Here is a 26200-nt window from a genome sequence, read left to right on the forward strand (position 1 = left end):
TGACGGGGCTGCAGGAAGAGACAGTGAGAGGATTCAAGAGAGCAGGGAGGGGAGGAGGCGGCAGCAGTCAAAACACACACCTGGAAATCACCAAGAGCCACTGTGCTGTGAAAGCTGTTGGCAAGTTTTATTTTTGGAGACACTGACTCTCTCTCAGTGGGATACAGTCACTCTCCCTCACAGTCCCCCAGGTTACCAGCTGTCCGTGGGACTCCCTGGAGTAGAGGCTGTAGTCCAGCTGCATCAAGCCTACACAGTAATTTTAGCATACTCCCATAACCTAACCACACCGGTGCTCTGCAGTGACTAGAAGCACTTCGAAGCCTACCAGTTTCAAAAGACAGTGACTCTAGTTAGCAGAAGAGAAACAGATTTCCAGCACACATGTTCTCTACCTACTTTGAAAGCTCCTTCAGTTTAGAACAGGGTCATCTGACATGCTCAGGCTCTCTGCCCTCCTTCTTCCTTTTTTTCTCCAAATCACAGGGAGGTTCTTTCCCTCCCTGTTTCCAGACAGCTTCCTTTGACCTTGAAGGGCCTGATAGATAACAGACCTCTTGCGCAAACATACGCATCCTTTATCCCTCTCCCTTTCATCCTCATACTTCAACATCCCATCACAAATTTGTTTCCACACCTAACTAGCTTTTTTTTTCCTCCTCTGGAAGATAGATAAGCAATGTTAACAGCAATGAGTAGATTCATATAGACTAAGGCACTCATTATACGGCTGTTTCTTACAGTGTAATGTCCCCAGTTGCCACAGAAACATTTCTTCCCCATGAGATGTAAAACCAGAGAGAAAAAATAGAATACCCATATCCAATATAATTAAGTACAGTCACCCTTGAAAAAGGGAATACATGGAATACAAAACGCTGGCATCTGAATGTGAAGCTCTTTAGCAAAACTTGTCAGTGCTTCATGAAGTAAATACGAAAACTGTACCACAAAACACTAGATGCATTATTATTAGTATCTTTAATAACAGTACAAATATTAAAGTGTCATATTGTTTACAACACAAAATTAAAATTTTAATTTTAATCAGTCCTGTTTACCCAGCAACATGCTGATTAGCAGAGTTGATTGAACAGTGGAGGAAAAAAACGCCACTCACAAGAAGATATGCCTCATAAAAGACTTGAGAGCAAGTCAACAAGCAGCAACAGCAGTTATACAGCCAACTAAAGAATGAACCCAAATCTCTGGCAAAACAAGACACAACTTATGCCACTGAAGCAATGATTTGAATATATTTCGTTTCCTCTCCTTTGGTGCAAGGAGCCCTTCTGAATATTTGCATGGCAGAACTGAAATACACATTAGCTTGAAACAATGAAGGAACAGGGAGGTAGAGAGCAAAGTAAGAAATCCCAGGAAACTGTAGGCAATTGCTTCTTTATTATGCATATTTTGCTGCTGGAGCACATTATTCTCATTCTCCTTAGGGCATCGTTTGTTAAGAGTGCAGTAAATAATGTCAACAGCTAAAAAAAAAAAAAAATCGAGCTTGATGTGGATTTTTTTTTGCCTCATATTTGGATGAGAGGGAGTGCTGACAGAGGCCAGATTTTCAAGCACAAACCTTGAAGCATACAAGACAGAAAGAGCAGTTTCCCATTCCAAACCCTACTCCTTCATTCCTCCTGAAAAAAATTTTAAAAATCAGGCAGAGACACAAATCACTGTAATTTCATTACCCTATCACACACATTTCTGTTTTAAGTGTCGCCCTTCTGCTGCACAGTTCACAGAAATATGGTGCCCTTCTTGTTCGGTCTCAAGCGACCCGCAGGAGCACTTCCAGCCCTCCCGCTACAATGATCTTGTGGTGCTTTGCAGGCATGGAGCTGCCCAAGGCACCTTCCTCCTGGGATACCTCCTTAGCAGGAAAGGGATTCAAAGCCCAGCCACATCGGTGCCTTTGAAGCACTCAGACGACTTAAATCCACTGCTCCTGAAGAAGAGCAACGTTAGGAAGCAAACTGCACCGATTAAGCTGCTCCAAAAAAAAAAAAAAAAAAAAATCAAATGCTGCTCCCTTCCATAGCCTGATTAACCACATGCTTCATTAAAGCTTCTGCTGCCATTTAACTGAGCTGTAAATGCCAGGAAGATGTTGGGTTTTTTGAATGAGGCAGAGAGAGTTCACAAATATTTTCTTTTCCCCTCTTTCCTCTTTTTCCCCCATTTCCTTCAAGCCAGAAAAAGTAAACAGGTGAATTAACTGTAAAAGGAAGGGAATGTGGATTTAAAGGTTTCACATAGGGTTTCTTAGACAATCAGCTGTTTAATGCTTTTCTACCATGTGCCTTTCAGTAGTTCCCAAGGCTGAGAACACAGAGCAGATTCAGTCTAAGCACCTGAAATAAGTTCTCAATTCAGAGAGATTTTTAAATTAGATAAACCCTGATTTTAAAGGGAAGGGAGAGAGAACTCTGCTAGAAGAGGCTTTAGTGGTGTAAACTCTTTAAGCCACCACATCTGAAGAGTTGGTACCTCACACTTTCAGCCCTGTATCATATAAATCCTTTTCTTACCTACAGCTGAGAAGAAACAGCTGCAAATAAATGGTCTTTCAGCTGCAGTCACTTCTGTACTTCATTCTTAAGTGCTCCCAGTGTAGCAGAAACCCAAGCCAACCCTGCTGGATTACTAGCGTAGTGCTCGCTGCTCCTTCATGAGCCCCACACCACCCAACAGCAGCTGCCCGGCTCCCTGCAGCCCAGCTGCACCCCACAGCCCCAGCTGCACCTCATAAACTTATCCCAGATCCCCGGGGGAGACCAAACCCTGTGTAACTGCTGCTTCAGGGCCATCAGGTGAGGCCTCTGCGCTTTGTCCCACCTCACTTGCATAAAGACTCCCACCACCCAGCTTCAGAGAGAAAAGCCAAGAGTGACCAGTTGAGAGTTTCTGTTTATTTTACTTGTACTCAACAGCTTAAAATCCCTACAAGATTCATTTTGGTAGCTGATGCACTACTGCAGCTTCTGCAGTTATGTACATAGAGCTTTCAGGCCAAGTGATGCACCAGAAGTGCTTTTACTGCCAATGTTATCATAGGCTAGTTTGGAAATCAGAACAATTGTACTGGTCACAGCATACTTTTTGTTAAAATATTCCTAATATACAAAGCAATAAAATGCTCAGTCAGTGATCAAAGCCTCAAAGATGGAGATTATGCTCTTATTCAGTATGCCAGCCTGTGAAACCACCCTTTCTTAAATGAAATTTATGTAAATAAGATTGCCAGTTCCTTGGGTTTTCTGACGGGAGAATGAAATAATATTTAGAAGCAAAATCTAGGTGATGGCAGGATTTAAATCTAACCTTTAAGATAAAGTTATATTGAACTGGATAGGATCACAGAATTTTATTTCAATGTGATTTCTTTCCCTAATTAATGCTCCTGAAGTAACTATTCCTGTCTTCAGCTTCCTGTACTGTGTTTTTCAAGCAATTCTTAACGAAGCCTCAGCCTGCAGTCACCTCCCCTTCCCTAGCAGGCTGGAGGGGTGCTTTTACCATGGAAGTGGTGCTGGTGGCCACGATGGGACCTGTGAAGTTTCATGTTGGTGAGCCATCAGGCTCAAAGAGTCAATGGTTCAAAGTCCAGCTATATTAATGGTTGGAGGAATGGGTTGATGGAAACATGATGAAGTCCTGCACCAGGAACAGAACAACTCCATGCTGGGTGGGTGCCCACTGGATGGAAGGCACCTGGGGAGAAAGGACCCAGGAATCCAGGTGAACAAGAGACGAAGTGCCCTTGCAACAAAGAAGGCTATCCACATCTGGGGCTCTACTAGAAAGTGTGTAGGCAGCAGGTTAACAGCTCCTCTATTCAGTTTATGTAGGCCCACATCTGGAGTAGCGTCATCTTTGGGCTCCCCAGTATGAGACAGACCCTAAGATGGTGAGCGGATGGAGCACATGATGCATGAGAAAGGATGAGAGCATGGCATCTGTTCAGCCTGCAGAAGAGAAGGCTAAAGGTGGGGGGAACCTAACTGCTGACTTCAGCTACCCGGTTACAGAGGGGACAGTGACTCTTTTCAGACATGTACAGCAAAAGGATGAGAGGCAACAGACATAAGCTGTAGCAATGGGAACTCTGAAGAAAAAAGAAAAAGACACAGTGAGGGTGTCAGTCAAAAATTGGAATGAATGACCAGAAGGACTGCAGAATCTGTTCTTGGACGTACTCACCTGGACAAGGCCTGAGCAACTGGATGTAAGTCACCGGTGCTTTCAAAAAGGGGTAAGATTAAACGCTCTCTAGAGGTCCTTCCAAGCCCAAACGGTTCTATTCATCTTGAACCTGAGCTTCAGGAGGAGAAACACAGTTTGTTATATTTACCTGTTTTGTTTCCTCTAGTAATCTTTATTTGGAAGTCAAAGCACTATCTCCTGAACTATTAAAAAAAGCCAGAAGCATACGATTTTTAGGCATGCACACAAAGTAAGGGTCAAACCTCTTTTAAGGTTTGCTCTAAAACATTAACCTCAAAGCACATGCTCTCTCAAGAGTTGTGCATGTGCTTTTTCCCTTTCCATAAAGTTGCCCTGGAAATCAGAGAACCTACATACTAGCCTGAGACAACTGACAATTACTCTGAAAGCCTCTATATGCGGCTCTATCAGATCAAAAACTGGTCAGAAGAAATCTACAATCCTATCATATTCTCCAGTACTGCTCTGTCGTTACACAAGCAGGAAAGTCCTGGGGAAAAAAAAAAAGAGTCATTATAAAAAAAAGTACATTCCTAAAAACACCTGGACATTGGTTCAAAAACCTCCTGAGTTTTTATGCACATCATACATTCCCATTATCCAAGGCCTGACATAAAAATACTTAAAGGAACCAGAATCACAATACATATATCTTTTAAGTCTGAACTTAGATCAGCAATTATCTAGAAGAAAACAGCAATTTTGCTGCAAAAACCAAAAATTCTGCTTCTTCTCTCCCCTCTGTCCCATTGTAAGACCAGCATAACTCAAAATGCTTCTGCTTATTAATTCAGGCCAAAGAAAAAGATGTGCATAAGCTGTTCTAGTGACATTTTATTAAAGTAATTTTTCAGGTTTCACCCTCCCCCTCCACATATGTGCAAATTTCTTCTTCTGGCAGTAAGCCACAGACCAATTTTGAGGTGGAAAACAGTTGTAAGAAAAAGAGAAAGTCAGAAATTACTTTATAAATGGACACATCTTATAATACGTTACAATGCTCTCTTTAGTAGCCAAATGGTTCATGAACATTACACTTTATGTAATGTCACAAATGCACAAAATATGCTTTGCATATGATTGCAAAAACAGCAGCACTTGGGAGCCAAGCACATGGCTTAATATTATAATAATGAGTCTACTTCAGTGTAGTAGATTTTAGTAAGACTTTAATAATACTGGTATGAAGCCAAATTACAAAATGTCCCAAAATATGAAACAAAGCTTTTACAAAGAAAATAAAAGCTCATCGAAGTATAACCACATTTAAAAAAACCCCAACAACAATCATCAATGTTATCTAAACAAAGCCATTAGGCATATTTAATTTTAAAAAAATCAAATCAGAGAAAAGGAACTCAAATCTATTCCCAGATCTCAAGATAAAATTAAAAAGGGTATTATTTTAGGCAACATTGATGAAAATGAAGGTACTACGCCAGCACTGGGAAAAAGCTAACACCATAATTACCTCTTTTGGCACAGATATGGATATGTGTTGACTATCTCCAATTTCTCTCAGAGGACAAAAAATGATTCAGTTACCTTGAATAAGGTTGATTTTAAGACTGAGCTATGTTGGATTGTCTAGAAACAGCTTAGACCAATAAAATAATTTCCTTCTACACATGAAAACCAACTCCAAATGAGTCCCAAAGGTAAAGAGAGAAACGATTACTCCCTCAACCCCCTCCAATTCCGGAGTCTTGAGGAAAACAAGGAAAGCACCTGTAAAGTTTGATCTGGCATGGATCATTCTCAGAATAACTTCCTCTCTCATCCCTCCCCATGTATGACAGTGTTAGACAGCAACTAGAAGAAAAATCAGTATTTCATTTGTTGGGTAACGCATGCAGAATACCACACATTCTTAAAGCTGTATAACCTTTTAAATATTAGTGTTATGCTAGTTGGAAGATTAGTATTGGCATGAATAACATTTTTTGTCCTTCATAAGGGTCAACTATTTAGATCCACATATCCAGTAGAGAGATCAACATATATTAGTGTATTCAAATGTACTACTGGTTACAATAAGTACTACTGTTAAAGTGAGTCTAAAACAATGCTGACAGCCTATCAGAGCATGTGGAGATGAATCAAGAATGAGAACAGTCTTCTTTACATACATTATATTGTCTCATCTAAGTGTCTCAAGACTTTTTAAGCAGTTTTGATAAAGGCATTAAAAAAATTTAAGTAGATTTAGATTCCACATGACAAGATGAAGTGAGTGGGACATTTTTATGCCTTCGATTTCTTAGAAGTCTGCTTTAGCTACAGAAGCCATTAAAAAGTTGCAAGTAACTTCAAGATGAAAGGCATTAGCAGCTTTTTAGAAAAGGATAATCACACTCTTCTAGAGACTTAATGAGACTTAATTCACAGAAGCTTTTGACTTGGTCTGCTGTTAATTGAATCAAAGTCGATGATGATCTTGTTACACTTTGGCTTGAATTCCCTAAAATAAAGAAAAATACAGATATTACTTAGTGACTAGTTAAAGCATTTTGCTTTCTTTAGCTCCAGCTAAATTTTTGAAGGAATAAAAAAACCCCCCTTCCTTGGATTCACATAGTTTTCATCTCTATGGGAGCCAATTATAGTGCACCACACTGAGAGAAACCTGGACAACAAAGACTAAGACAAAAAAGACACATGGGGTGGGTTAGCCTGTACATTCTTCGGCTATTGGAGTTCATAAATTACCCAGGAGTCAAAGGACTTTTAACAACTTAACTGCAGGTGGTGGCATCATGTTACCAGGGCTGGGGTTTTGGTTCACATATATTTATATATCAAATATTTTAAGTATGTATTTACAGATATAGATACACATATATGTATCCATATATATATTTTAATATACTGTGTATGTATTGTATATACACTATATGCACATATGTATATATAGAAGATATTTGGAATACATTTTGATAAATGCTTTGATCGCTTTTCTCCTGCCAAGTTTTCAAAGAATGCTTTCAAACTTTGCCTCAGTATATTAAAATACTTTTTGTGCTAGGGGAATAGATCACATTATGCATCATACTGGGGAAAAACCAAACTGGTTAAGAGGGAATCATTTAAAAATTGTAACTTCAGAACTGTAAAATTAATACTGCCACAAAATGTTTCCTTTTATTATCATTAGAGCATCTGCTACAGCAATTAGCAAGGAAGGTATTTGGGGACCGAGCATATATTTTCCAGTCTACCAGTAAACAAAGGATTATGCAAATAGTGTGGATTTAGTGCCTAATTAAGCTCTGCAGATCAGTTCAAGAGATTCATTAAGTAACCACCTACATCCTTAACAATCAATACAAGAATGAGTAACAGTCAACACAGAAAACCACATGCTGCTGACCACAGAAACTCTAAATACTTTGTCCAGAATAGCAATCTGAAATGCAAGGAACACTTCTCACCCTGGAGAAGTTACAAGATTTGACTTGCAAGAGAATGATTTATGCTTCTTAAGTCAAATACTCTTAGTAGACAGGAAATAGACTGAATGACTAAAACAGAATTTCAAGTACTGCTGGTTTTCATGGCTCTTTCTTAACCCAGTAGGTAGCTTTCATCCTAAAATTTTATGTCAGAATTGTTATGTTTGCAGATTTTTCGAAGTCTTTTTATTAATACTGTAAAACTTTTTAGAGTTGCAAAGCCTTCAACTGCACAATTAGCCTCACCCACAGCATGTTATTGCTATCAAACTAGCTGTCGAACAGATTGTCTTTAGGTATCTCTGTCAGTGTTTTTAAAAATCCCACTCTTCAAACGTTTTTCAGATTCTCATTACTTTAAGGCAGATATTCCAAGTTTTATCCTTTTCTCACAAGAAAAGCTGACCAAAGAAAACTGGACAGCTATAGGCACCAAGAATTAATTACTTATGGGCAGCTGGTTTGACACCTTTCCAAACTGACTGCAACAAAAAGATACTGAAGTTTCAATAAGGATCCACAAAATCAAAAAAAAAAAAAAAAAATCAACTGGTCATTTCAGTCCAACTCATATGATTGTGAGATAATTCAGGTTGTAAGGGACTTCAGGAGACCATCCAGTCTAACCTGCTCAAAGCAGGGTCAGCGATGACTCTCCCGAGTACAATGTAACAAATAACCATTACATTCACAATTTCACTTGCATTCCAGCAATGAAATGAGTATTCCAAATGGACCATGTTCTTATACAGACATTATGAAATTGAAATTTAACCATACACAATGCAAAAAGAATGGTGCAACAGTCTGTCAATCCGGTATCTTTTGCAGGCATACAGAGCAAGCCATCTACTGAATAAAATGCTGAGCACTGCAAAGAAGAAAAATTTTTGCCTAAAGTGGGTCTCTTTCACACACCATTTTCTTCCTTTCCAAAATAAAACCAAAGTTAATCCAAAGTCTCTTACCTGTATATAACACCCGCTAAATCAAACATCCGCCGTGCAGCTGTCATTTCCATAGTGTCATGATACTTGTCAGACATAAAAATAACTTCCTTTATGCCTAAAAAAGTCATATTGAAAAAATGTTAGAATTACACTGGGGAAAAAAAAAAAAAGTAATGTCTGGTGCACAAAATCAGAAAAGGCAGCATTCATCCACATGCTCTAGAACACCTTGGTACACCTCTACTTCCCAAAATACTATATATTGTACTTGAGGATAAGGCTATGTAAGGTAAAGCTGTTTTGGAAGACAGTTCTTTCAAAAATGTTGGAAAATGTTTTTGTCCACTTTCACCTAAGTTTAACTCAGAAAACCAGAACCAAAAACTCAAGCAAAACCACAAGATAGACTAGAAATTAAGCATTTTTGCAAAAGTAATGGAAAACTTATCTTCCTACCTCTCTAAAATTCCTCACAAAGAATTAAAACCCCAAATCCTACTCCCCTTCCAAATGCATAGCTATAAAAGGATGTTTTTTTCTTTTGTTCTCTGTTTTATAACTCCCAGTCCCAGGTTCAATTCCTCATAAATGCATGCTGTCTCAAATTGTTGAATGATCTATGCCTAAATTACTTAGGCAGAGGAGAAGCATAAAGGCTGACCCAAGAGAATTCACAAGCGTTTCAGAGCCTATCAACATCTTACTGTATTTACCAAACAACATGAATATCAATACACCACAATTTAGTGTTGACCTAAGTGCAAAAGGAAAAGGATGAGTGACTACACTGAGAACAAGCAGCCAATCTACCTTGAATATCATTTGATTTTGATTCTATGAATAAGATAATTGTAGCACAAATACAGCATATCATAATCTTTTGCCCTTCACCTCTATTCATTTCAAACTTTACTGACCAAAAGAAAGAACTGTTCTGTTTGCTACTTTCTTAGATTCCTGTGGCCATAAATGGTGAGAGAAACTCCCCAGAACAGCAATCCACCGTAGGCTTGCAAGACTTTACTCAATGAGCAAAATACATGCTACCTTAAGCAGAGGTTTTTACAGAACTGAAGCCTCCTCTAGATAACTGCCTAATCTGAAAAAAGGAGACATATTTAGGCCAGCACACTTACTGCAGTGGCACAGATTTATAACAATTGTAATGAAAGACATAATTAAAGTAGGATCATAGAAGTCTTATGACATTTATGAGCAAAGATATTTTAAAATCTTCAAATATCTACCATGCATCACATTCAAATTAAAATTTCATGTATATACTCCCAACAGACCTTTTGTCATGCAGAAGTTTATTTCTTTCTGCCCTACTCTATTCAATGTGTCAGAGCACAGTAAAATTGACAGTAATTATATGCAAAGCCTGTGTTGTTCTTTGGCAGCTCCTGGTCTAAGAAGTTACAAACCTAAATGAGAAGCACGCTTAGAATCACAGAAGATGCAATTAGCACTGGAAAAATTTGGCACCATTCAGATGCAAAAACACCCCACAAGTAGCATCTTATGAAGTTGACAGTGCAATTAATTTAGATCTAACAGCAGCAATTTAACATCAAATACATCCGTGATAAGATACCAACGAGCAAGCAGCACTGCAACCCTGACAAATCAAGCTGGCACTACTCCTTACCTGCCTGGATGATGAGCTTTGCACATTCATTACATGGAAATAAGGCAACATACATGCTGCAGCCTTTCACATCAGCTGAGTTTTTGTTCATGATGGCATTCAATTCGGCATGGCACACTGATTTAAAAAAAAAAAAGGAAACAATTCATAATACCGTTCATTAAAATAAATCAGTCAAACTAAAACTAAAGTGTTACAGTATAACTGCTTACATCTTTTCAAAGGCAAATAGCTTGCACAGCTTGTCATAAAGGGCAGACAAAGAAATAAAAGCAGAAATACGAAGATCAATGAAGGTCAATTGTTCTGACCAGGCTGCCGATTAGTAATGATATCATTAAGCGCATTAGCATTGCCATTTGCTAACACCTATTGCAGGCAACAAAGCCGTAGGCTGTGGGCCAAGTAGTTGCAACCACCCTAAGTGAAGCAATATCTCACAGCTTCACAACTCTCTGGAGTATCTAATTGCTGGTATAAAACAGCTCATTTATGTGTTTACATGCACAGATAGGAACAGTCTTATGGCCATAAGAGCACGCTGTGCGCTCTTAAAAGGCAGGAGAATCGCAAAGTAAAACCGAGCAGCTCTGTCCTCTGGGTCTCGGAACGGCTCAGCACTGCTGCGTGATTCTCTCACCCCAAGAATACACAAGACACACTCAACCATAAAAATGTCCCAGCTTTAATATTAAAGTGAGTTTACTGCTCATTAAAAGGTGCCAGACTTCCCAAGCAGGAAAACAAAGTCCTCTATTTCTCCACGGATTTGAGTTAGGCCAGGTATGAACAGACTACCCTGCCTCATTCCACCGTAACACAATACCTCTTTCTGGACAGATCGCACCTTAGGGTTTAAGTTTTTATGCTTTACACATCAGCAGATTATCTAATGTGTTGCCAACACAGGTGAGAAGAGCGCAGTTTCTGTGTCATCCACCACGAACCTCTGAAAAAACACATTAAGATCTCTGCAAGAACTTCCTGTTTACTCCTAGAAATGACAGCAACTTGCATAATTTATTTACCTACCTACCTCGTAAGAAACTGCCTGCTGCCCTGACTTACTTCATAAACAGGTGCTCAAGTGTGGTGTGGGTCTGAGCTCATCTAGAGACCTGCATGTGCAGACAACATGAAGTTTTCCCACTGCTTGTTTTGAAGAACAGATTTTTAAAACCCCCAGTTTTTCTCTCCCTTGCGTACATGCAAAAATTAAAACAGGCAGAGTTTCATAGCACAAGTTCATAGTATATTTGCTATTATATACTGACCTCTGTGTGAATGATCTCACCACACGAAGAATAACCAAGGGCAGTGCCTTCAACATGCAGGAATCCTTGCTGAATGGAAATGTTTTCCGTGTGTGCTAAATGTCTACATGGAATTTTCTATATAACGGCTAATGCCCTACAAATTTACAGCCTAACTTCCAGCACACAAGCTTCCCCATATAGACAAGTCACAAAGGACCAAACACTTGCTACAGAAAGCTCAGTATGGACTTCTACAAGCAGTCCCCAGCATCACCATGACCATGCTGTCCACATACCTTCTTGCAACCAGCAAAGGCAGAAACTAACGTAAAAAGTGGGAAATTCACAAAAAAAAGAACCAACCAACCAACCACCATCACATTAAGGTTTCTATTACTACTATTATTATTGTTTCTGTTGCAAGTGTAATTGGGTCACACTGTATTTTAAACATATGCCATTAAGTGTACAAGTTATACAATTACATGAATCTATACATTTACAAAATCCAGAAAATACATTTAAGTCCAAGTTCCATTACTGAGTTGCACTAATCTTATGTAGCCTTCACAATAAATAGTCAGAGAATTATTTTTCTGGGGTTACAGAGGATTGAGTGAAAAAGAGTGTCATTATTTCCTCAACGGGAACTAGGTTATGTCAACAGGACAGAAACATCACTTTTAAGTTCCTTTGAACAATATACTTACGTTCTAGGCAGCAGTCTAAAATATGGAAGGCCTCCAGGAAGAAGGATGAGGGAATGTTTTCAAAGGCTCACAGAACTAAAAAAAACCAACCCTGATTCCTTCAGTAAATATTTTTCTTTCACTATAACTCAGAAATCTTCAGCCATAAAACCAGACAAGTTTCATTATTAGTACTGCAACAAGTTTCCTTCCTGTGCTGATGAGAAAGAAAGGCTGTTTTGGCAGAATTCTACAAACTTTCAACAACAAACCTCTTCCTAAGCAAAAACAAGTTCAGGCCAAAAATAACTTATGGAAGATAATCAGCTGGAGCAAGGGAAAAGCAAAATTTTGCCTCCTGATCATCTTAACACAATATGAAGTTAAGAACAATTACAACTCTCCAGTGTGGAAGGAAGACACAGAGATGGTAATAAGGAAGAAACAGACTAATCATTCCAAGACAAAAAGAAGTTTGGTCTCCAACAAACCCAGCAGGCTTTCCTTTCAAAAACAAAAGGAGGTAGGTTTTTCATGCACATTGTAGTCTAACCAAGTATTTCTTACTGCACTTACTGCAGAAAGCAGGACAGAACTGTAAGTTTGTACTGATTCCACAAGTCATCTTTTCCTTCCAGTATTCTTTTTTTTTAGTCCACTGGGCTATTAAATACAAAGCCGCTATGGCTCAGTTGTTGGAACTTGGAAGAATATTCTGGAGATCTATCATGACATGTGTCTTTGCTTTATACATTTCCCTAGACATCTGCTACTGGCCCCTGTAAGGGATTATTACACTAGAAGATCCTTAAGAAGGCACAAGCATCAGACAAATACTTTTAGGCTTTGTCTCATCACTCTCATTTCCCCTTTCTCATATTCCTCTCTCTCTGGCAGATAGGTATTGACTGTTAACTCATTTATAGACAAGATAGTCTATTATCTCCAGATTTTTCTTATAGACCTGCCCAGGAGTCCAAAATCCCTCTTGGTAGTAACTAACTAGTTCACATTTGGGGTGTTACGAAGTTTTCTAACCTTTTAAGAGCTCCTACTCATAGTTAAATATTGTTCTCTCTCAGACAATAAGAAGCTAACTTAACCTTTCACAGGTGCACACTATTCAGAACTCTGAAAACTGTATATTTAAATAGACTAGTAAAACTAAGAATTTTTACAATACCCTATGTGTTTTGGGTTTTTTAAAATAATATTCATATATAGCCAATATAATATTGTCTGCAACACTGGTTTCCATTCTGGAAAACTGGCTTGAAAAGTATTCTCAAAAGGCTTCATTAGCTCAAGAAATAACTATGCAACAAGAAGACAGTGTGTGCTCTGACATTCCAACCACCTGCTACTATATTCACTGGGGCAGGGGTGGGGGGGTGGTGTAAAGCAGAGGAATGATTGCTTCATTACTGGTAGTATTAATTGCTAATATTTCTATCTTTCCTCACTGCACTCTGCTTTTTCTTGCATATATGAGGTTGCACTCATCCTTAAGCCCACCTGTAAATAAGAGAACCCTACTTACATTATTAATGGTCATTTTTCAGGATTAACCACTTTACGTGAACATGGTTTTAGTGGATTGCAGAGTCAGAAGTACACTTCCCACCTACTAAATGTGTTTCAACTAGTGACTTTTTAAGAACCGAAGTGTTTCTTAACACTGTTTAAAGCCTAACATGCTTCATGAAGAGCTTGGAGTAGGGACCACCATAACGTGCCTCCTTTTAAGAAGCAATCAAAGGTGACGCTGGGGGGAGTGGCCTTTTTATGAGATTAATTACGAACTAACTGAGCCAGACTAGGAATTTTGAGAAATTATGCACTACATATAGTATTACATTTGAAAAGAATTTATTTCAATGCATAGATTGTCACACAGCAAGTTTTGATTTATTTATTAATGTAAGTTTTTATACTGCCATGTTAACCAACCTGACAAATATTATGGGTTCCCAATACAGGGTAACAGCATGACATTCTTCAACATAAACCTGGCACAGAAATGGATACAGGGAGTTCTGTAATTTGGCCCACTTCTCTGCCTTTTGGTAAAACCTTCATCTTTCCGTGTTCATCTCGTGTTCATCTCTTGTCCATCCCATCTTTGTCTGAGCCTCACCTATCAGTTATCCTTTACTCACTGGACCCCTGACACTGGACATAGTAAGGATCACAGAAGGGATGAAAATATTATTGAAGGGAACAGGGTCTGGAATGACAACCAGTGGGGACAGTGGTTGATATGGAATTTGTAGAATGACATCAATCTCTTTTCAACCTTTGTGAAAGCACAGGGATGGTTTCTCACTGTGTTAGGGGAAGGCAGGACACTGATGTAGGGCTGACACTGCCCTCAGCCATTCCTGCTGCTCTCTTTCTTGCTCTGTGTGCTGGAGGAAGAGCAGTTGCTGTAGTTAGGGCAAGGAGGCAAGGATAACGCCACCAGATTTCACTAGAGTCCTAGTCTCTTCAGACTGCAGTCAGAAAAACGGAACAGTCCCACAGCCTCACTGCTTGCTTTTGTGAAAAAGGAGAACTGAGAAGTGAAGATGGGAACCACTCAGCCCATTTATGAACATCACAAAATCTGCTGGAGGCAGACCAGAGAAGCCCCTCTCAAAACCCGAGATGCTTTAGCTAATCCATCCCGTTTCCCAGTTCCTCCCATCCTGCTCCAAGTTTGTTCTACTCTCAGCAGAACACAGAGGCATTTCTTAGTGGGCAAGAAGAAGGAGAGAAATTATTCCCAGTGTTCCAAATCTTCAAACTTCCTAGAGATTTGACGTACGACACTTAGAATTGGACAGAAATCCATGCAGGACAAGAGAGTGACTGGCTGCTGGGGAAGACTGTCTCCTGTAGATCTCCCTTCCAGCTGAAGCCTCAGCTTTGCATTGCCAATTGGAAAGAGAGCATCACACTTCTTAGTGCCTTACCGAGTTTTGTGCTGTCAAAATAACAGCTTCTACAAAAGTAACATTTGCCTGAATATCTTTGAGTGTTCATCTCTAAAAAATTGATGAAAAGCTCATAATCCTAACACGAGGAAATGTTGATAACAGTTTGTTTCATTTTACACAGCAGGTACTGTTCAATTAGAGCATACTTTTTGCCACAGCACATATTTTATCATATCTGAACCTGTATAAATATTTGTAAGCATATTTACTCAATATTTTCTCTATTGCTCAGAGGTTTCTGAATTTGCCAGTCATTTTAATTTAAAACTCTCTTAATTAGAGACTGGTTGTCAAATGGATGTTCTTAGATTGCAGTGGAGACAGAGGGCATAACAGGAGCATAGCAACAAGCATTAGTAGGAAGACTTGCATTAATAGGAGAAAAATGTAGTATTTTAAATGATCGGTGAGAGGAAACAGCATCATAAAATCCTCGGATTCATCTAACAGAAACAGAGGGCACTCACTTTTGACTGTGAAAACCAGAATTTTGTCTAATTATTAAGAAGCTTCTGCACACAGTACTGAACACAATGCTTCAGGAAAAGCTTTTAATAACATCTTGGTAAAGTAGGTATCTAAAAGTGGCCTTCCGTTTCTCTCATCTGTGCAGAAATATCCCCGCTCCTGTCACTGACTGGCAGCCTGGAAAGAGCCAGTTCCAACATAAAAACAAAAGCCTGATTTTGTGCTGTGAAAAAACGGCATTCTGCAAAACAGCCAGTGCTTTCTGACATAACAGTACTACTGAACTGTGCAAGTACATACTACAACTGGAAGGAAAAAAGTTTTCATCTGCTTCAACACTCCCATAAGGAATGCACAATATCAATACAGGTGATCCACATCACCACCCCTGTAACAGCCAAAACGTGTCCTCTAAGGTGAAGTGAGCACTACTTACCACATTTTGATGCTTTCTTTCAGTAGCAGCTCAGGTTACACTTAGATATGGGTAAATACAAATTTTTTAATCAAGGACGAACCCTTCCCTACCACTGAGCTGAGCAGAACCCACACTTGAGGGTGCAGGTTAGATATGTACAGTATATTCTAGCAGACATAGATAACCGAGACATTGATGAATTTCAAGCCAAAAAGTTTCAAGATACAGTAAAATTTAAGTGACAGGACTTGTTTAGCCTTACAACAGAAGTCCAAAAGGTTACTGTTATCAGTAAGTGCACAGGGGAAGGGGGGGAAAGGAGGAAGGATTAATCGCAGTGAATAAGAAAAGCTAAAAGAACAATGTTGGCACACACAAGAATGTATAAACTAACCACAGATAAATTTAGGGTAGAAACTGGAAGTTTTCTAGCCATGAAACAGTGAATCTGATCAGAGCTATGGGGTTAATGCATCCATCTGTTCTGCTACAGCTCAATAATTTATTATAGGATCATCTAACCTACTTCTGCAAAGATAGCCTCTGGGTCCAATCCCCTGCTATGTCTATGCTGCTAAATACAGAAGGGCCAGGGACTGACCCTTGGCCCAGAGGCCAACTGGCACAGACTGGCTCGTGTTCATCTTACTCAGGGCTCCATCAGCATTACACAGCACTTGGCCCTGGGTTTCCTCAAGGCTCCAGGTCTCAGGAGTCCCACCATACCACATACTTAATTTGTATGTCTCAGTTCAAAGTGCATAAAGAAGTGCGATGACTTTTTTGCAGCCCACCAGAGTGGTATTTTCACAGCATGAAACAGAGTATGCGTTGCATATCCCCCAGTATGGCCTCAGGGAGGGAGGAGGGTTAAGCGTATCATCTCAGCAGGCTTTGCACTATAGGCCTATATAGGATGACAGTTTTCTTGCAGCCTTTTTTCCACCCTGTCCTCCGGAGCAGCCTTTGAGTGAGCCATTCGCAGAGCAATACTCATGCTTTGTTCTGGAGAAAGCTAGCCAGAATGGTCCAAAACAGGTGGGAAGCGAGCTAATGTTTATGCCTAACCTACAACAATACACAAAACTGGGAGGTCAGCATTCAGATCCACCCCCAGCCCTTTTCTGTAGCACTGCAGATGCATGAAGTAGCTCTAGAAGACATCTTCCAAGTTAGTGTGGTGGTACATGCACAATTACCATCAGCTTTAGCTAGTAAGTTACACTGCAGGTCTAGTGATGAAGGTGCCAGCGTTTCCATGATAAGCTAATGGAACAAACAGTTAAGATCGTACCATCTCTGAACAAGCTAGTCAGGAAAAAGCAAGGATAAAAAGTTCAATTTACACAAACGCTGTGATGATTAGCAAAGCAGGAAGGAAAACATGACAGTTTAATGAGATTTTAGCAGCAATTCTATGTGTCTCTGCATCTACCAGAATTTTTTAAAGCAGATTTTTTTTTAATATATATACACTTGTCTGGTCTGTCAACTGTGCTATCAAGATTAATAAGAACCTGCTAGAGTTTAAATCATCTGTGAATTACAAAATAGGTCGTTTATTCATCACAGCAGACACTTCATGTTACAAAGTTGTGATTTTTTTAATGAGGTGAAGACTAAGATTCTTGGGGGGAAGGGCAGTATTTAGACCAACTCTCTCCAAGCTGTTAGATTGGTTAGTGCATTTTTTTAAACATCACATATTAGAGTTTTTTACTTTACTCCACGTTTTGGAGTCAAGAGTTGAATAAAAAAAAAAAACAAAACCAAACCACCTCTGACTTGAGAGGAATCTGTACAAAGATTCCTCACAAATTCATACAGCATTTTTAGTTTAAATTGGTCAGCTTAAATTTGAGTGCCTGGAACATCTTTAGGTCCCAGAGACCACCCACACTGATCTTAGTTCAGAACTGAGACCTAACAGAAGCATAAAGATTCAACCAAAATCAATATTCTGTTTTAAGTACTTTATATTCAATCAATATGGTAACACTTGTTTCCTCACCCTGTAAGTAAAGAGCAGTCATACCAAGCTGTACCATTATGGTACCGTCATTACACATAAAACCAGTGCTTCTGTGCTTTAGAGCAGACTTAAAAGTAGGCAGGAGCTGGCCCTAGTATTGACAATAAATCTCGTATGAAAAATAATATGAAACTGTCTCAAGCTTAAGAGTTAAACGTTAGAGGTTTCATAATAAATTGGTAAAGTGAACAAGGACAAAGTACTGGGGTTTTAAGAACTCAAATATGAAACTGATGAATTACATGCTGAGCCACTGCATATCATCTTTCACTTCAATGCCATGGGAAAACAGAAAAGAAATGCTGGTTTTTAGAGAGGGCTCTGGGTGAACACAGGGAATGTCAAAACTCATGCAAGTCTAATCTCTGTATCAGACCAATTGTTACAAGTTACAAGTAAAAAATAGAATTAGTAGGTAGAGATAAATACTGTACACTGAAAAAGAGTCAGTATCTCTTTGCAAAAGCTCAACCCTGGTGCTCAATTCCCCCACCGATGCAGAGAGAAGGGAAAATTTCTCAGGGCTCTGTGTTCATGTTTGTGATTCTTCTTCCTGCCATTCCTGAGCCCAGCACAGGCTGAGATGCAGCACAGAATGAAGGAGCTCCTGATACCCATCTTCCCTGCGCCCATCGCTCACCCCACAAACGTGCAGCAGGAGCTGGTGCGGAAGCAGAAAGATGAAGGGGGATTTAAGAGACCATATGCTCCCTGCTTCCTTATCAGTCCTAACCACGTTTCCTCCCCAACATCAGCTATTGCAGGCCACAAGGCAGCTCTCAATTCCATTTCCACTCCCAGCAGACAGCATGAAGCCTGAGGCAGTCCAGCAAGTTGTCTCCTTGGCTCCTGCAAACCACACCTGGCCCACAAGAGTAACTGTACAGTTCAGCTGATAGGTACACCAAGATTCACAGAGGACCCTTAAAAGCAGGCTTGCAGAAGGCCAAACTATGCCTGGTGCAAAGACAAAGACAGGATCCAAAGTAGCACTCAGCCACATTTACTGTGAAACCATCCTTGGTCTTCCTTCCTTTTGCCCATTTCTCCCCCTCTACTCCTCTCTTGTGAGACCCCACCTGCAGTACTGTGTTCAGCTCTGGGGCCCCTAACATAAGAAGGACATGGACCTGTTAGAGCAGGTCCAGAGGAAGCCACGAAGATGATGAGGGGGCTGGAGCACCTCCTCTATAAGGACAGAGAGTTGGGGTCTGAAGCCTGAAGAAGGCTCTGGGGAGATCTTATAGCAGCCTTCCAGTACTTAAAGGGGGCTACAGGAAAGATAGAGTGTAGTGATGTGACGAGGGATAATGGTTTTAAACTGAAAGAAGGTAGATTTAGATTAGGTATAAGGAAGAAATTCTTTACTGTGAAGATGGTGAGACACTGGCACAGGTTGCCCAGAGAAGTTGTAGCTGCCTGGCAGTGTTCAAGGCCAGGTTGGACGGGGCTTTGAGCAACCTGATCTAGTGGAAGGTGTCACTGCCATGGGCAGGGGGTTGGAATTAGATGATCTTTAAGGTCCCTTCCAACCCAAACCATACTATGATTCTATGATTTACTAAATGTGAACCAGATCAGAGGCTGAAATAATAAAAGTCACCTCACCCGCAACAGGGTAGATCCACTGCACACCAGATGAGGCAAAAATGGCATGGAATGACAGAACACAATCACACGCTTCAAGACAAAATTCAGCTCATTCATAATTTGTATTGTCTATGCCATCAACACCTGAATACTGGAATTTTCCACAACCACTGGAGTTTACAATTTTAATACCTGTATTTTTTTAGACCCAATTATTTGTTTTGCAGATACATGCTCTCTGTAATTTTTGTGGAGACAAATACACAGAAGCAGGAATCATCTCCATACACTGCAACTGAGTGCTAATGAGTGGCATTATATCTACAAGTTTTCACTACACAATCCAAAATGGCTAATAATTTATGAACATACTTCACCAGGAAGCCAGTCCTTCATAAAGACTGTTGTCATTTATTTCAAGAGCTGTGTTTTTTATCTTGATGTATGACATATGGGCACATTAACAAAAGCAGGTGAGTGGAAGAAAAACTGATCGATATTTTACCAGCTGAATTGTCACATATACAGACATCACAAGTATAAGCTGTCAACCACAAAGAGCCTTACCATAAGGATATTTCGTGTCTAGTCTATGGGCTGCTGTTCTTGTCCAGGGTAGTACATCATCACTGCAGCCATTAGGCATCCCATTGTATCCAATTCCAACAATCTTGTTTTCTGAATTTACAATGCAGGCACCAACCTAAATGAAATCAAATTTATATAGTACCAACAGCATGCAAAACAATGATTCAACAAGAAAGATGAGACCTGAAAAATCAGTCCTACAATTTTCATTTAAGAGAAAGAAGCTTCACTTTACGTGGTGAACCTTTAAAATAAATCAGAGCAGATGCAACCCTGCTAGCCCTCTTGTCATGCAGTCCCCATCCCAGCCTGCCAGCACCGTTCCTTGTCCGGCTATGAAGTGAACCTAGTTCAGAGAGCAGAACTGGCACTGAATTAACCCCACCAAAAATAAGTTTTCTGTCAGTTCAACTCCTCAAACTAGCTTTTCCAGTAGCAGTATGAGCAGCAGGAGCAAAAGAAAAGGTATGGAAGATGAAACAGAGATGCGGTAGCGTTGACCTAGGCAGAGATAGGCTCACAAACCTTTGTGGCTTGTATATGCAAATGTGCACCAAAATACCAGACCTTTTAACTTCCACCCTTCTCTCCATACTCCAATCCAAGTCTGCACAGGGACCCTTCTTACTGAATGATGAAGTGTCTCATTTTTATGTTTTACGCCCATATTTTAGATCTACTGAAATGGCAATAGTACTGATTTTAATTCATACAATGTGTTTATCAAGCAGGTCTGACGTAACAAAAAATTAGCCCTAAGTGAATAACCTCCAGAGAACTAAGAGCCATAATGTACAGAAACCAGCAAGTAACTGAACAGACTGTTAACATGCATTTTACTCCATGGCTTTTCTGGGATTTGCTCCCTGAACTTTTTCACGCAAAGGAAGACTAAAGACTAAGGGGATGACTGGGTCCTGCAGAATAGCATGGTTCAGGAGACTGATCAATTGCCTCACACCAGTGTTCAACAGAGGCACATGAAAGAAGCAAAGAATGGGGACAGACAGTGAAGCAGCGGGGAAAGGGGGAACCTGAGGGAGAAATCAAACTAGAAGAAAACTCCAGTCAACCCAAGAAAAAAAAAAATTAATTTTTATAGTCTTACAGGTGAGGAAAAGGAACTTGTAAAATGCTTTGTCTTTAAAAATTACAATCTAAAACTTTCAGTAGTTTTATCCTCCTCTGATAGTAGCTATATTTACTGGAAAAAGGAGATAAAACGCATGTGTTATTTCAACCTCCAGATGAAAAGAAGATTTACAAAACTCCAAGCTGCAAATGTACACACAGAATTTTACACAAGGTCAGGCGCAATAAAAGAATTTCTGCAACAAAAGGTGCTGACCGTGTTAAAAATTGAATAGCTATACACTGAAATAACTTTTAATACGAAATCCCTGAAAGTGCTACATGTGCATCAGATGCGATGTGCAATATAGATTAAGTTATGTTATTCTTATACGTTGCCTTCTTACCTGAGAACTCGGATCCTTGCTTCTTTGTGCTGACAAAAATGCTACTGCCATAAAATATTCAGGCCATTCCAAATAATCCTCTCGTTTTCTGCAGGATCCTTCATTGCTGAAACTATAGTTTATTATGGAAAGAAACAGCCATCAGCAAACAACACATAGCTAGAGTTACTACAGATTGTATTATTTCAATGTGCACAAGTTTAAAGTAACCAGGATCAGCATCTGGCTAAGAAGACCACACAGTCTTCAATATTTTAACAGTAATACCATCAGTTATGTACTTTCCAGGAACTTATATATATGCAACATTTCCTTTCAGGGTAAAGGCATCCAAGTGAGATTGCAAATTTCAGTTTTAGATAAGAAGGCTGAGCTATTCAGAGCACTGAGCTACTCAAAGACAGAGCAATTTATCCTATATATATAACATCTATATTTCTAAGATTCAGGTGTATCATGTACTGGTATTCTTTTCACCCAAACAACATAATCTTTTTTTATGATGACTGCACTAACTGCAAGCCTCTAAGCTATTTTATACTTCTGTCTATGACAAGAGCTTGCTAAATTTCTATTTGGTAGCTTCCTGTGCAGTCATTTGTTTCTGCCCATGCAGTTATTGCCATGAGTTTGTGTCCTGTTACAACACTTACCAGCAAAAAACTAAGGCCATTCTGATACTCCCCTGCTAAGTTTCTCTTGAAATTATGTCCTATGAAAGTCTTCTAAAAACTGAGAAGAGATGGGTTCAAGAGCTTTTCCCTTAGCTTTTATGTATAAAAGTGTCACAAAAGGTTGCTTCTTTCCCTGTATTGGAGGATTTATTTGTGGAAAGGAGGAAGGAAAAAAAAGTGATGCACCGTGTTCTTTTGCCTGTTTATGGTTGAAAGATTGCTTGGACACTGCAAGAACTGGGGATTTTCTGTTTTTCAGCTCAAAGAGAGGAAAGAAAGACATCTCTCTCTCTTTCTCTCTCCCCCTGCCCTATTTAATATTTGCAAATTTCAAGGAAAACATCAAATTCAAGTAAATTTCCCCAAACTCTCACCTATCATTACTACACTTGAAAACCAACACAATAAAACATTTCAAATACAATAATTAGCCTATCAAAATACAAGAGGCACAGTACTTTTCTTGTTGGGCTCCTCTTACCAAGGACTACAGCTTAAGACTGAGACACACTTCTAGCCATGTACAGCCACGCAGAATACATCATTGGTAACTGCAAGCAGCAAGACATCTCCTAGCAACACTAGTACCAACACTTTCAGAAGACAAATAAAAATTAGGAGACAAGTATTTTGTTAATTATTATTTTTATAACTAAAAACATTATTAAAGGCTTGCAGTTAGCTTGTCATAAAGAGGTTACACTATTTGAGTGAAGACAATGCCAGCACATGATAAAATTGTGCTTTAGAAACCTACAGGGTCCTATTTACCAAAGATAAATTGCTGGTTTTGAATAGCGCTTATATGGTACATTACAAGTTAGAAATTTTGGCTTGTCCTGGGAATGAATGAGGATCATCTTTAAGACCACTGTCTCAACCTAAGGAGGGAGAAACATGCATTCTTGGTGTAGTCAGCATACCTCTCTCACACTTTGACAACATTATAAACAGTGCCCAGAACCATCAATTGTCAAAGCAAACACACAAATCAAATATGTGATTCTAAGAGTACCCAAACTGGCTCGACTCATCATAACTAAAGGGTTGGGGCTCTATCCTACTAAGAAAGAAAAGTGTTCAGAGAACAAGAAGCTCACAGCAGAAAGAGAAAATTAAAGATATACTCTCCTACCTGTCTGTGCCAAATTGAACCTTGACAGGTTAACTGAAATGCCAAGAAATTGGTTCAGCTAATTTAAGTGATCATTTAAAATATCTTACAAAAGCAATTTACAAAATCCAAAACACCATCAGACTTTAAATGATCAGTTTAATACATTGCTGACTATGTGGCATTCACAGTGATGCCTTTGGAAAGGCACAAGACAACGCAGAACTACACCAAATAAAACATTCTGGGGAAAGAGCTCCAGAAAGACAATAGTACTCTGAACTAAGAGATCATGCGATCTCCTTTTGTTGAATTATTCCCTAGCAACCCTATTTATTCAAAACACAACAATAGCTGCTATTTAATTCTCTCACAAATACAGAACTGTATGTAAGTGGAAGTCCCTCAGAGTACCAACTACACAGGGAGAGGAGTGTATCTGAAAAATGAGCAGAAGGCTTACATCAAAGAGAAGGTAAAAAAAAACCCTTACTCAATCACTTCTACTTAACATCACCCTGTTTGGCAAGATAATTCCCTCAATTCAGTGCAGAGGAATGTAAGAGTGTGAAATGGGTATAAAATACTTCATTTCTGATTGAGCAGAAGCCAAGGCCTTGGCTAGCAGTCAAGGACACACAGGAAAATGAAGTTTATGGATTTGGGGCAGCTCATCATCTTCCTTACACTCATTCCTAAATTCTAGAATTGCATGAATGAGAGCTACTCTAGAAAACATAATAGCTAGCTGTAAAATAAGCAATTAAGGCATATCCTTGTGATTACTCCTAAGGACTTATGAATAAAAATAATGGGAACTGAAAGCCATGAAGGTAACACTGCTCATGAAGGGAAAAAAATATCCTTAAATTCTAGAGTGACTAGTAGCCTGTAGAAAAGACTGTGTAAACACTACTTCAGAGGAAAACAGAAAATTATTCTGCAGTTAGCAGACAATGCCTCCCTTTTCAGTTCTTCATCCATCTAAGCTTCAAGTAAACTGTAACACCATCTGAAAAAGGAAGAAATGTAATTCAGCTACTAACAAAAAGTCTATCTTAATGAAAAATTTAGTTGAGAATCCTAAAACAGAATACATCACCTCAAATCTTTTCATAGGACGATTATGATGGTCAGCTACACAACAATAAAGTGCAGCTGGAGAACTGATGGATTCTCCAGACTTTTTTCCTTTCTCCCTCTTTTTTTCCTCTGCTTTCTTATTTCTGATGTCATGTGATTATGTTCCAACTGTACTGTAGTAGTTTTCTTCCCCAGTATCATATAAACTACTGAAGATCAACTATCAATATTTTATCACTCAACTCACAAAATTTGAGGTAAATAAAAAAAAAAGGTAAAGCGTGTATTAAAACATCTTCAACAGTGCTCCTGTTTCCCAAAAGACAAAGAGGATATGTATTCTTGATGACTTCCAATTCTAGCTTCAAGTCTCATAATTTTGTTTATGATCACTATTACATCACATAAACGTGGCATCTCCTTTACTTGAGGCTTGTCAACTTTCCCCTCATATAGGTACTATGACATGGTCATTACCTATTCCTTCGTAGGAGGTCAGTTTTTGAGAGAGGAGAGAAAAATCAAACTTTCTTACAGAAAAACGATACTCTCGGCATTTAAAATTCAACTTTTCCTGAGGGATAATAACCAGTAAATAAAAAACTCTGTCGAAATATTGAGCCCCAGCTGAGCAGTACAGTATTTCTCTTCACGGAGTGTACTTCGCTTTTACAGCACCACTTCTTTGGCTTTAATCAACTGCATATTGCTCACACCGGTCTCCATTTCAGGAAACAGTGAATACAAGATACCCCACCGGCTCTTCTTCCTATCCCAACGATTACAAAAAATAATTAGAGCAGGCCATACCCCCACGACAGGGCCTTCAAGAAACGCCTCCCCGTGGGGACGCGGCGTTGCCCTCCGCACGGCCGCCGGCACGGGCAGCCCCCCCCCGCCCAGCCGGGCGCGGGGTCAGCGCCCCGCTCAGAGCCCCCAGCCGGGCCCGGCCCCGCTGCGCGGCTGCGGAGGTCACCAGCTTCCCCGGCAGCAGCCGGGCGGGGCCGGCGGAGGGCGCCGCTGCTCTCCCCGGCCCCACACGCCGGGGCCGGCCGCGTGGCGCAGGCCGCGGAACGGCAGCACCGCGGGACCGCCGGCACCCCGCCACCGGCTTCGACCCCCAGGCGGCAGCGACCCGGCCGAGGCGGGAGGAAGCGCAGTCGGTGCGAGGGGAAGCGCGGGGAGCCGGCTGAGGGGCGGGAAGGGCTGGGGACCGGCACCGCGCGGCCCCCCCCGCGCACCCGCGGCCCCTCCGTGCCGCTGCGCCCTCAGCGCAGCCCTGGAGGCGAGTCCCCGCGCGGTGCGGGGCCGGGCCCGGCAGCCTACCCGTTGGAGTGGCGGCTGGGCTGCTGGCCGCTCATCCCGCCGCCGCCCCGATCCTTTTCGCCGCTTGGCGCCAAAGCGAGCCGGGCGGGGAAAGGGGCGGGAGGCGGGAGGAGCGCAGCGGGGGGCGCGGGTGCTCCGCCGCCAGGTCGCGCCGCGGCCCCGGGGTGAGGGCGGCAGCGGGGACGCCGGCGGGGCCGGTGAGACGGTTGCTGCA

General features: G+C 40.5%; 1 protein-coding gene across 2 annotated transcripts; it reads right to left on the reverse strand.

The window, feature by feature from the left end:
- Positions 1-5489: 5489 nt before the first annotated feature.
- Positions 5490-26063, reverse strand: DCTD (dCMP deaminase). Of its 2 annotated transcripts, none has more exons than XM_074904095.1 (6): positions 25987-26063; positions 21790-21901; positions 20291-20426; positions 10293-10409; positions 8660-8756; positions 5490-6700 (listed from the first exon to the last, which is right to left on the reverse strand). In XM_074904095.1, the coding sequence occupies exons 1-6, from the start codon at positions 26019-26021 to the stop codon at positions 6622-6624; spliced, it is 576 nt and encodes a 191-aa protein (XP_074760196.1). In that variant the 5' UTR covers positions 26022-26063; the 3' UTR covers positions 5490-6621. The 2 variants fall into 2 exon arrangements, with proteins under 2 accessions (XP_074760196.1, XP_074760197.1); XM_074904096.1 differs by lacking the exon at positions 25987-26063 and adding an exon at positions 24680-24715.
- Between the last annotated feature and the right edge of the window lie 137 nt (positions 26064-26200).

The sequence above is a fragment of the Athene noctua genome, chromosome 4 (genome assembly GCF_965140245.1).
Source record: "Athene noctua chromosome 4, bAthNoc1.hap1.1, whole genome shotgun sequence".
In the NCBI taxonomy this organism is placed as follows: Eukaryota; Metazoa; Chordata; class Aves; order Strigiformes; family Strigidae; genus Athene; species Athene noctua.

Bases quoted from the DNA above. Each gene is read 5' to 3' on its own strand.
- DCTD (XM_074904095.1), bottom strand. From the start codon at position 26,021: ATGAGCGGCCAGCAGCCCAGCCGCCACTCCAACGG. The intron at 8,757-10,292 runs GTAAGGAGTAGT...TGACTTTTTTAG, and splicing joins AAAGCTCATCATCCAGGCAG to GCATAAAGGAAGTTATTTTT. The intron at 6,701-8,659 runs GTAAGAGACTTT...TCTTTATTTTAG, and splicing joins TTAGCGGGTGTTATATACAG to GGAATTCAAGCCAAAGTGTA.